The following is a 13,013-nucleotide window of genomic DNA, read 5'->3' on the forward strand; positions in this document are numbered from 1 at the left end:
TTTTTCACTTCACGCTATGCTTGTTAATTGAAGTAAAAAATTAAGGAAATTAAAATTTATTTCATCAAAGGTATAATGAGCTTTAAGAAATGGTAAATAAATATTCGAAGCATAGTTCCATCAATTTTTTTCACTGTGGACATAATGAACATTATTATGCTGTTGCACAGATGAGCATTTAAAAATAGTAAGGAATGTAAATTTGTAATTTCCACATTGGGCAGTTGTCCAGGTGCCCACCTTGAAGGGAACCCTGATTACAAGTGCCATTTTAACAACTGATTCAACATAAAATTGATAATTGGTTCTGCCAAACTGATGTAAACCAACTGAATCCCACCAGTGGTTAAATTTGATAGAGAACAGAAATGATTGTTAATGTATTGATGATCTGAAATGAATAGAAAGGGTGAGAAAGAATAAAACACTGAGAGACGGAGAGAAAAAAATGAGGAAAAGTATACCATATAAATGTGATGTATAGAAAAAAAAGTATATACAGTAAGAGGGCATTGGGAGAAAAATGGGGGGGGTAACAGAGCCTCACATTTGTATTGAATAAAGGATGGAAGAATACATAGATGCACAATTGAGTTCAGAAATTTTATTCAACAGGGAAATATGGGAACAGGTTAGAGGAAAACTGGGGAAATAAGAGGAAGACTAAATTAGGGAGGCATTAGAAGCAAAAAACAGATTCTTAAAGAGAGGGCAGGGATGCCCAAAGGACAACAAAAATGTGCATACCCTCTGACCCAGCAATACCACTACTGGGTCTATACCCTGAAGAGATGAAGAAAAAGGGCAAAAAATTACTTGTACAAAAATATTTATAGCAGCCCTGTTTGTGGTGGCAAAGAATTGGAAATCAAGTAAATGTCCTTCAGTTGGGGAATGGCTTAGCAAACTATGGTATATGTATGTCATGGAACACTATTGTTCTATTAGAAACCAGGACGGATAGGATTTCAGGGAAACCTGAAAGAATTTTCATGAACTGATCCTGAATGAGATGAGCAGAAGCAGAAAAACACTGTATACCCTAACAGCAACATGGAAGTGATGTTCAACCTTGAAGGACTTGCTTATTCCATCAGTGCAACAATCAGGAACAATTTGGGGCTGTCTGCAAAGGAGAGTGCCATCTGTATCCAGATAAGGAGCTGTGGAGTTTGAACAAAGTTCAAGGACTATTCCCTTTAATTTAGAAAAAAAACAGATCTTATTGTCTGATCTTGTTACCTCTTAGACTTCTCTTCTTTAAGGATATGATTTCTCTCTCATCACACCCAATTTGGATCAATGTACAACATGGAAACAAAGTAAAGACTGTCTGACAGAGTGCTTTCCATGGGGGGAGAGCAAGATGGGGGGGGGAATTATAAAACTCAAATAGTATCTTTAATAAAAAAAAGAAAAAAGAGAGGGCAGGGGAAAAAACAAATTAAAAGAAAATAAAATTTGGGGGATACATTGCAATCATAACTGTGAATGCAAATGGGATAAACTCGTCCATAAAATGAAAGAGAATAACAGAATGGATTAGAAATCAGAATCCAACAATATGTTGTTTTTAAAAAAACAAAGCATATAGATAAAAAGATATTCAAAATATTTTTTAAAAGGGACTCAAGAACATGCAAGTCATGCCACCATTATTATGGTTAGCATGGTGGTCTTCAAAATCTAAGGACAACTATTATTATCATTATTATTATCATTATTAACTGTTTTGTTATTCTTGTTTGGTTTTTTTTAGGTTTCTGCAAGGCAAATGGGGTTAAGTGGCTTGGCCAAGGCCACACAGCTAGGTAATTATTGTGTCTGAGACCGGCTTTGAACCCAGGTACTCCTGATTCCAAGGCCGGTGCTTTATCCGCTACAACACCTAGCCTCCCTTTGTTTTGTTATTCTTAAAAGGAGACTGGAGTATAATCTGTTATTCTTCAGTTGAAGGAAGATGGGTAGCAATCAGAATCTCAGTCAAAACAAAAGTAAAAATGGACCAATTAAAGGAAATAGGGAAACTACATTTTCTCAAAGCTACCAAAGACAGTGAATATCAACATTAATGAAATACATTTAAATTCTTAAAGAAAAAGTTATAGGAAAATAAAAATATTAAATCTCTAATAGAAAGGGATCTCAATTTATCCCTCTCAAAAATAGATAAATATAAAAAAAGAAGTTAAGGAGCTGAAGAGAATTTTAGAAAATTTAGCTATGACAGATCCTGGAGAACAGTGGGAACAGAAAGGAACATATCTCTCTGTCTCAGCTATTCATAGCACCTTCACAAAAACTGACTATATATTACAGCATAAAAACTCAGAAATTTAGAAATTTTAGATGTAACTTTTACTGACCATAGTGGGGGAAAAATACATTCAACATAGAGTCTTTGAATGAAAACTGTAAAATTATTTGAAAACTAGATTATTCCAAAAGAACAGGTGAGTCAAAATATAAATCATAGAAATATTCATTAAAGATAATTATTTTAGAAAAAGGAAATTTAATAATCCATAAATGAACTCCCAAAGAAAAAAAAACTCCAGAACCAGATAATTTATAAGCAAATTCTACCAAACATTTAAAGAACAATGTAAACTTAAAGATACCAGATTCTGGAATAAGAATTCACCATCTGACAAAAACTTCTGGGAAAACTAGAAAACAAACTAGGTTTAGACCAACATCTCACACCATATACCAAAACAAGGTCAAAATGATTAAGATATAAAGGGTATAATAAGCAAATTAAGAGCAAGTAATAGTCTTCCTATCATATCTAAAGAGAAGGATCTGAAGAATTCATGACCAAACAAAAGAGAGACCATTATGAAAAATAAAATAGATAATTTTGATTTTATTAAAAAAAAAGGTTTTGCACAAAACCAATGAGACCAAGATTAGATAGAAAACAGAAAGCAAGGAAACAATCTATAACAAGTTTCTCTTTATAACAAGGCTTCATTTCTCAAATATATAGAGAACTGAGTCAAATTTATAAAACTTATAAGCCATTCTTCAACAGAGAAATGGTCAAATGAATGGCAGTTTTCAAATAAAAATATAAATTACATATAGTCATATGAAAAAGTGCTCTAAATCTAAATTTTAGAGAAATGTAAGTTAAAGCAGTTCTGAAGTACCACCTCACAACAAGATTGGCTAATCAAAAAAAAAGAAAAAGATATTGAACAGGATGTGGAAAAATTAGAACACTAATTGATCGTTGGTAGAGTTGTGACCTGATTCAATAATTCTGGAGAGGAATTTGGAACTATGCCCAAAGGGCAACCAAATTTTGCATATCATTTAATCCAACAATACCACAACTAAAAAGAGATCACAAAAAAAGGGAGGAGGACATACAAAAGATATTTATAATAGCTGTTTTCATGGTGGCAAAATATTAGAAATTGAAAAGATGCCCATCAGTTGGGGAGTAGCTAAAGAAATTGTGGTATCTGAATGTTACGGAATATTATTGTGCAATAAGAAATAACAAGCAGACAGATTTTAGAAAAACCTGAAAGATTTGTATGAACTGATACAAAGTGAAATGAGCAGAACTAGGAAAACATTGTACACAAAAACAGCAACATTGTGTGATGATCAACTGTGAATGAATTAGTTCTTTTCAGCAACACAGTAATCCAAGATAATTGTAAAGGACTCATGATGCTATCCACATCCAGATAAAAAACTGATGGACTCTGAATATAGATCAAAATGCATACTTTTTTCACTTTATTTTTTGTCATGTTTTTTCTCTTTTGATCTGTTTCTTCTTTCACAACTGTGACTTATAGGAAAATTGCCTACCATTTTAGGAAAAGGGGAAGGGAAGAAAAGAGAAAATTTTGGAACTCAAAAATCTTATAAAAGTGAATGTTAAATGTTCAATATTAATCTGTTTAGCATTATTATATAGAACTTCTATCAGATTGCTTTTGGTAAAGGAAGTGAGGAAAGAGGGAGGGAGAAAAAAATTGTAAAATTCAAAACCTTGTAAAAAAAGATTGGTAAAAACTTCTGTGCATGTATTTGGAAAAACAAATGAAATATTTAAATTTTAAAATTATGAAACATTAAAAAAGTGCTAAAAAATTGCCTTTATGTATAATTAGGAGAAAATAAAATACTATTAAAAATAAAAGCTGAAAAAGGACAATTAATGTCAATATGATATAAACTGAAGAGAAAAGGTTTAACGAAGATCTATAATATTAAATAGTCTTGATATCAAAACCAGAGAAACTATAGAAAACCATATGTCAATCATCCTAATGCATATTGTTGCTACAATTTTAAATGAAATATTAGCAAAGAGACCACAACAACATATCATAAAGATTATACACTATGACCAGGCTGTTTATTCCATATTATGAAAACTACAATTGACCATGTTAATAAGAAAAACAACAAAAATTTAATTGATAAAAGACAAATATTCTGAGAGAATACAATACTTATTATTGTAAAAAAACACTGGAAAACAGGAATGGGGTTTTCCTTAAAACGATTACACACACACCCCCCAAAAAAAATCAAGTCAGTATCATCTGCAATGAGGATAAATTGGAGGCCTTTCCATTGAGATCCTAGCATTAAGAGGTAGCCAATGAATTATTTTTATAATGTCTAGCATAGTGCCTTGCAAATAATAACTTAGTAAATTTTGTTGAATTTATTTGTAGACTAACTTGAAATCAGAGGTTTATATCTCCCATAGAAACTAACATATGGAAGTCAATATTTTTTAATTAATTAGCTTTTTCAATTTCAATTTCAATTAGCTTAGTGCATTGATATTGCTATTTGATTGTCAGTGGTCAATTTCAATCAGTTATGACTTGACTTTTTTATAGCATTCTTTATCACCTCATTTTTATCATACTTTTTGTATTATACATTTTTAATATTTGAATATTTCCATATTTTTCATTTACTCAAGCACAGGGGTTGTGTCTTAATTATCGATGTATTTCCCATAAATACTAGAAAATTTCTTTGCTCAGAAAAGGTACTTAATAAATCATCAGTTATTGGAAGAACTTGTATTTCTTTTTACATTTTTATATTTGTGCAAGGTAATACATACACTGCCCTCTAATGGCATAACAGAACATGCATGTAGTGTAGAACATTTGCTAGTATTGGTTTAGATTATTATAAATATGATAAATGGACTAACTTGAGCATTCTTGAATCATTCTTTTTTAATATTTACCATAAATTATTTGAATCACTTATATGTATAATTTAGCTTTTTCACATATGTAAAATATATTTTAAATGCAATATTTCAAAGTTATCTATGAGCTTGTCAGTGTGAACATTACTACCAAACCTAATAGCAATCAATTTAGCCTTTCTCTTCCTGTACAAAAGTATTCCTCTATAAATATTCCACATTAATCTACCTACCATACTATAGGCCTTCCCTTAATTCTATAAATAATCTATAGGTGTTAGTAAAGCATTCAGTTTTATCCAAAGGATAATTTTCCTCTCAACTACTTTTCACTGCTTTGCAGAATGATTCTAGTAATCTTCTATCATTCTCCATACTATTTTAAAAATGAGGTTGTATTGTTCACTTTAACAGAACTGCCTTTCCTTGGCTACCATGTTTCTTTGTTTGGCAAAGAAACTGTGTATTTTTATTGACTGAGACCATCTCTAGAATTTTTAGATTTTTTTATAATGACAATTTAATAAAGTTACCTGAGAAACAGAGTTGGGGAAGAAAAGAGAAGAAAAAGGAAGAAACATTTATATAGTGCCTACTATGTGCTAAGCATTGTGGTAAGCACTTTTTACAAATATTATCTCATTTGATCCTCTCAACACCCCTGTGAGTTAGGTGCTGTTATACCATCATGTTACAGTTGAAGAAATTGAAGCAAATAGTGGTTAAGTAACTTGCCTAAGGTCACACAGCTAGTATCTGATATGGATTTGAACTCAAGTCTTCTGATTCCAGGTCCAGCACTTTTTTTCCTACACCCTCTGAAATGATGATAGAGTCCATGAATGAACCAAGATGACCAAGAAATGAAATTATTTCTTGCCTTTGGATACATAATGAAACCAACTCTGCTAACTTATTGATTTGACTTTTTGATGAGAGCTTGTGAAATGTACCTCCATTTAGTTATATTTTATGTATTCAGGTTTGATATATGCTGTTTGTTTGTCCTTCATTTCCAAAGAGGACCAATGACATCATAAGGCGATATCTTGACTGGTGCATAAATTGGATTTAAGTGAGGCAGGATTGCACAGTTGTCAGCCTCACTCTCTCTTTCAGAGTCATCAAAGTACTCAAAACAAAAGTCAAGACAGCTGATGATGGCCAAGATGCAGTGACTGACCTTGCCATCTTCAATGTCTGACCAATTTCTAAGCACTCCACAGTACCTGTGCAACAGTCTTCATCTACTCCCTCCAAATTGTTTTCATCTTCCCATTTCACAAGGGAAAGTCTTCATATCATTGGAGTAGACTCCCTCCTAACACATTGATGGATATGTGTCCCATTGATTACCTTCAACCTGGTTTATCCATCTGCTAAAATGGTTTTACCAGGGTGTAGCTGCTGAGCATATAACTTCTTGGAGTCACAGATGAGAGTTGAGTGCCAGGAAGAAGCTAAAGGTGAATAAGCAGCCCTGAAAAGGGCTCAGCAAGCTTTCATGCCAGAGGTACCAGTCCTCTTTGAATATTCATATACCAGGGTTTGATGTATAGGAAGAAAGTCAATGTGGATGTGGTTTATTCTTCCAGTGATGGGTCAGTCATTGTATAAAGGAGTACAGATGACTAATACCCACAATGATATTAATATATGTAAGTGTTGTGAAAGCTGTGTATTTCTTAGCTTCCTCTGATCCATTTCATCACTAATATTGCACATGTGGAAGGGGACTCCACCATTATAAAGAACATTTTATATAGTGTTCAGTTTTATAGGCCAAATGACCAAAAGGTTCATCATTTAGTAGCCAACCTTGTAATGATGTTTTTCTGTTTTCTGTTAGACTCTTCTTTAGTTTAGCATTGCTAGTTCTTTGGACAGTCTGTTACATGACTTAATACTTGAGCCTTTATGATTTGGCACAACTTTCCAGAATTCTCCACTACCATAATCTCTGATGTTAAGTCCCTTTCTGGACTTCCTCAATCTTTCCCCAGGCAAGCATTGAAAGGGCAGGAGACAAGGTAGACAAGTTCTCCCTTTGTACACCAAGGTCTCCATTTATTCACCAAAACACAAGTGCTTAAATATCCCTCTCAGTCTCTAATCCACTCCCACTCCCACAGCACTTAGTAAAACAAAGTTCTGGTGCTCAAGGGCACCAGGTGATGAAGGTTCACAGCACTCCCACACACAACAGTCCTTAACATTCTGATAATCTTGATGTGAGGTCATTCTATGGCACTATTCATTTAAAAAGATAATACTTACTACTATGATTTTGAAATTCCAGATCCAGTAAAAATTATTAGTATGATGTGAATTTTTACTATGATTTATTTAAGCCTTGTTTATGTCATTAGAATACTGATTCTTTATAGAGAAATAGAAAAGATAGACTAAGTAGAAAGGGTAGAGTAGAAAAGGATTTGGTAGACCTGGATTTGAATCTTAGCTCTATTATCTTCTATATGGTTTAAGAAAGTCAATGCTAAGAAGAGAAACCCCCAGCATCTACTATGACCACTGATATTACAACCTACATTTAACCACAGCATTTTCAAGTATTGCTTTTATGCAGGAAAATTCTCTGAATACCCTCAAGAATTTGAAAAAGTCAAGTATTTAGGGGCAGCTAGGTGGCACACTGGCCCTGGAATCAGGAAGACCTGAGTTCAAATCCCACCTCAGATACTTAATAATTTCCAAGCTAGGTGGCCTTAGGCAAGTCACTTAACCCCATTGCCTTAAATTAAAAAAAAATTTAAGTCAAGTATTTAGGCAAAATTGTCCAATCCCATCTTCAGGGTATTGAACATAATACCTTGCAGATAAACCTATGAAAAAACTTGGATTTCTGATTTGTAAATCAGTGGAAACTCTCTCCCTGCAAGTAAAAGATATTCTCACCTCTTCTCTTTGAATGAATTTTACAGGTGATATTTTTGTTTTTGTTTTTGCATGGGGTGACTTGCCCAAGGTCACCCAGCTAGGTAATTATTAAGTGTCTGAGGCTACATTTGAACTCAAGTCCTCCTGATTCCAGGGTCTGTATTCTATCCACTGTATCACCTAGCTGCCCCAAATGAATTTTAATTAAGTACTAGGAAAGTGTTAAGTGTTGTCTGTATTGATCAAGACAGATGTGAATGTTGCCACCCATTCAGTATTCCACTTGTGAGGAATCATGTACTTTACCCAGGAATGCAGATGTAAAAAGAAGATAAGAGATTTATTAAAAAGAAGTTACAACAGGGGAGGCTAGGTGGAGCAGTGGATACAGCACTGGCCCTGGAGTCAGGAGTACCTGAGTTCAAATCTGTCCTCAGACACTTAATGATTACCTAGCTGTGTGGCCTTGGGCAAGCCACTTAACCCCATTTGCCTTGCAAAAACCTAAAAACAAAAAAAAAAAAAATGAAAGTAATAGACAAGTTAAGAAGAGATTAAAGAAAACCACATGGATTGCTAATTAATCTAGCTGCCAAATTCAGCAGGAATGGGGGGGGTGGAGAGAGCTAAGCCCCTCCCAAAATCTTAAATTCCCACTCGGACTATGAGAAGTGGTGACTTGGGAATTGCCCAATTCCCCCATTGGAGAGTTTGCCTTTTGGGGAGGGGGGTCAAAGGGTCTTGGATTCTGGTCTGGGTGGTCTCTTGGATGTGGTTTCAGCACCTGTGCAACCTAGCTGCCCCTTACCAAAGAGAATGTGGCTAAGGTTAGACTGAAGGTCAAGATGGAGTATTTTAATAGAGGGATAAAGGAAGAGTGAGGATTTTCTTTAACAATGCAAACAAAAGATTTACAAAATTTGTTTCCAAATGATTTCAATACTCCCCATTCCCATAGTCCTCTGCATCATGAATACATGCCTGATGGGATAAAGGTTGACTAGTTTTAGTGTAGAAAAGGCAGGGCTGTCCAGAGATTAGGCAATTCCTATAGATTGGGAAAAAAAAAAAACCTTAATTCCTGCCTGTAGTTTCAAAAAGGCAAGGTCCAATTTGGGAGAAGAAACCAAAATGTCTTCATAACATAGAATAGTATATGATACAATGGTTAAGACTAGCAGGAAAACTAAATGACTGGTTGTGCTTTAAACTTGAGGTGTTCAGGGGCGGCTAAGTGGCATAGTGGATAAAGCACCAGCCCTGGAGTCAGGCGTACCCGGGTTCAAATCTGGTCTCAGACACTTAATAATTACCTAGCTGTGCGGCCTTGGGCAAGCCACTTAACCCAGTTTGCCTTGCAAAACAAAAAAAAAAAAAAACTTGAGGTGTTCCCTATGAGATTAGGAACTTGAAATCGATCCATCAATAAACATTTATCAAGTGTCTTCTAAAGTGCTGAAAATACAAAAAGAAGCCAAAGATAGCCCCTACACTCAAGGACCTTACAAACCTAATGGGGATGCAACAAGAAAACAAATATATATACAGAACACACTGTACAGAGAATAAATAGAAAATTAAAAGAAGGAAGGCACTGGAATTAAGAGGTTGGGGAAAGCTTCCTGTAAAGTGTGATTTGAGCTGTAATTTAAAAGAAATCAAGAGATAAGTAATCAGAATGGAGGAGAGAACATTCCAGGCATAGGAGAGAATGAGAGAATGCCAGAAAGCTGAGAGATGGAACAGTCAGGAGACCAGTGTCACTGAATCAAAGAGTACTGAGTGGGGAGTAAGATATAAGAAGACTGGAAAGGTAGGAGAGGGCTAAATAATGAAGAACTTTGAATGTCAAACAGAACATTTTATATGTGTTTCTGGAAGCAATTGAAAGTCACTAGAGTTTTTTTTATTAAGGGATGGGGAAAAGGGTAATATGATCAAACACAGGTTTTAGAAATTTAGAAAAATCTCTTTAGTGACTAAATGGAGAATGGATTGGAGTAGGAAGAGTCTTAAGCTGGAAGTCCCACCAATAAACTGTTGGAATAATCAAGACACAAGATGAGAGTCTGCACTAGTGGTGGCAGCAGAGGAAAGCAGCTGCAAAGGTGAAATACAGACCTTAGCAACAGCTTGGATATGGGGGATGAGAGACAGAAATCTAGAATGATTCCCAAGGGACTGGAATACAGGTGTTGCCCCCTCCAGTAATAAGGGGGAAGGGGGGTTAGGAAGAAAGATGAGTTCTGTTTTGGGCATAATGAATTTAAGATGTCTACAGGACATCCAGTTCAAGATGTCTGAAAGAGAGTTGGAGGTACAAGACTAGAAATCAGCAGAGAGACTGGTACAGGATAGATAGATTTGAGAATCATCAGAATCGAGCATCTATGAATTGCTGCAGAAACCATAGAGAAGGGAAGAGGGCCCAAGACAGTACTACTACTAGTCCTTAATAACTAATAAACAATTTTGATTATTTTAGTGAGGGTATGTTATATAAGGCATCCTTCTAACTTGCCCTTACCAGATTGTTCCATCCCAGGAAAATTGGAGATGTTCTGGCTGCTGCAGGAGTCTCTTGGTCTTAAAATTGGTTTTGACTCCTCCTGATTCAACAGGTCTCCACAGCACTCCATCAACACTGAGCAAGCATTAGCTTATGCCATCTGGTGACAGAATGCAACTACCAGGTACATCCTAACCTGTCTCTTGATGGGTTCATCATCAGTTTGGCCTTTCCTCCCCCACCTTTCCTGGCTTCCCTTCCTCCTTTTTCAATGAGGAACCATGCATACGACCAACACTGGGCAGTAATCATCTGGGAGCCAGATGCAATATCCTCATACATCCTAACCTGTCACTCTATAGAACAATCGTGGGTATGGCTTTTCCTCTCAAACCTTCCATCTTTAACTTGTGAGCTATTAGCAGTGACTTTAACACTGGTATAATGTCAGTTTGACATCCATAGTGTACTGTTCTGCAGTCAGTACACTCACTAGAACTTGATCTTATCAGATGCTACCAGAACCACAAGGCTTTCTAAGGTAGGGGCCCCTCTTTTGGGGCCTTGCCCTTCACAAAAGAGCTCTCCGAGGGCTCCGCAGGCTTCTCTGGGATCTGTTGAGTTACCCAGTGGTTGCCTAATGGTACTCATCTCCAACACTCCGTGGGCAGAAATGTTTACTTTGAAAAAATTAGAGTATTCAAAGCAAACATGAGTTGCCTGGAGGTGCAACAGCTGAGATTCAACAAAGTATAGATAGATTCTCTGCTATTTGTGCTAATTTTGGCCTAACAATTATACCAAGAAAACACAGGTGCTCCATCAGCCAGCAAATGGAGAAGTTTTGAACAATGTAGATAAGTTCACTTACCTTGGCAGTGTACATTCCAAGGAGGTACATATTAACTATGGAGTTGAAACACGCATTGCTAGAGCTAACTCAGTATTTCAAAGCTCAGGCTTCAAAAAAAAGTGCGGGAGAGAAGAGGTATTAGACTGACACCAAACTGAAGATCTACAGAGCCATTGTGCTGACCTCATTGCTGGATACTTTTGAAATCTGGACAGTCTACCAACATCATGTCAGAAAACCAAATCACTTTCATTAAATTGTCTTGGGAAGATTCTGAAGATCACCTGGCAAGAGAAGATACCAGACACTGAGGTCCTTTCTCAACGTAAACTGCCTAATATTACAACATTACTGCAGAGAGTGCAAATACACTGGGGCTGGACACAGTGTTAGAATGCCAGAAGTATACTTGCCAAAAAAAGGCTATTTTATGGAGAACTCCAATAAGGCAAATGCTCACGGGGCGGGGAGGGGGGGGTGGTCAGAAAAAGTGATACTGGGACACCTGAAGGGCTCTCTGAAGAACTTTAGAATTGATCATATGGCATAGGAGAAACTGTCACAGGACGGCATGCCCTCATCAGTGAAGGCATTCTCTAAGGAAAGCAGAATTAAAGGAGCTCAAAGAAAATGTGACATTCATAAGATTAGCATAATCACCCCAGGTTAACATGGACTATTTGTACTCGACTTACGTTGGAACATTCCAAGCTCCTATTGGTCTGATCAGCTGCAAACACACTGTAATTTATATCAAACATGGTGATGTCATTTTAGTCTCCTTCAATAATGAAGGACAGGAACCAACCAACAAATTGCCTGGATACCCCAGCTATGGATAATGGAATAGCATCCCTGGTTCCATTTTGTTGGTTTTCAAAATTGAGGGCCATAATTAAGAGGGATGGCCAGGGCATTTGTATTGTGCTGCTAATGGTGAAATTCTTTGACCAGCATAAGATGGTTGATTCCTCCTGAATCAGCAAGGCACAACAGCACTTCATCAAAGCTGAGCAAGCATTAGCCTATGCTATGTGACAAAATGCAACCACCAGGTACATCCTAACCTGTCTCAGTGGGCTCATCATCAGTTTGGCCTTTACTCACCAACCTTTCTTGGCTTCTCTTCCTCCTTTTCAGTAAGGAACGTGTACACTACCAACACTGGGCAGTAATCATCTGGGAGCCAGATGCAACATCCTCATACATCCTAACCTGTCACTCTATGGAACAATCATGGGTATGGCTTTTCCTCTCAAACTTTCCATTTGCCAAGTGTTTGCCAAGAATGTTTTTATTAATCAAAACCAAAAGTAGGAGGTTCAAAAATGATCAGATACTGCCATAGTGATGCTGACAAGTGATCTGGTACCATTATTCCCATGACTCACCAGGCATCTTCCAGAAGCCAGGAGCAGGGCCTATGGCTCGATTCGACCAACACAGAAACCTCACCAGACTAGATGTAGAAGAGATTGACAGAGTGATAGCTCTTTTTTGATTCTGTGGATGGTGGCTCATGACCATTCTTAGTTGGTGGAGTGATT

General features: G+C 36.3%; 1 protein-coding gene across 3 annotated transcripts in view; it reads left to right on the top strand.

The window, feature by feature from the left end:
• Positions 1-4,717, top strand: part of CEP126 (centrosomal protein 126) — a 113,128-nt gene extending 108,411 nt beyond the window's left edge. The window contains exon 12 of one of the 3 annotated variants that reach the window (XR_012474358.1): positions 1,760-1,778. Coding sequence is in view for 2 of the 3 variants with exons in the window: in XM_074216549.1 (XP_074072650.1) it covers positions 1,760-1,828 (69 nt within the window). In the remaining variant the exon portion in view is untranslated. Of the gene's footprint in view, positions 1-1,759 lie in introns of all 3 variants that reach the window. The other 2 variants (XM_074216549.1, XM_074216544.1) reach the window with 2 other exon arrangements.
• The last annotated feature ends 8,296 nt before the right edge of the window (positions 4,718-13,013 follow it).

The sequence above is a fragment of the Macrotis lagotis genome, chromosome 1 (genome assembly GCF_037893015.1).
Source record: "Macrotis lagotis isolate mMagLag1 chromosome 1, bilby.v1.9.chrom.fasta, whole genome shotgun sequence".
Classification (NCBI taxonomy): Eukaryota; Metazoa; Chordata; class Mammalia; order Peramelemorphia; family Peramelidae; genus Macrotis; species Macrotis lagotis.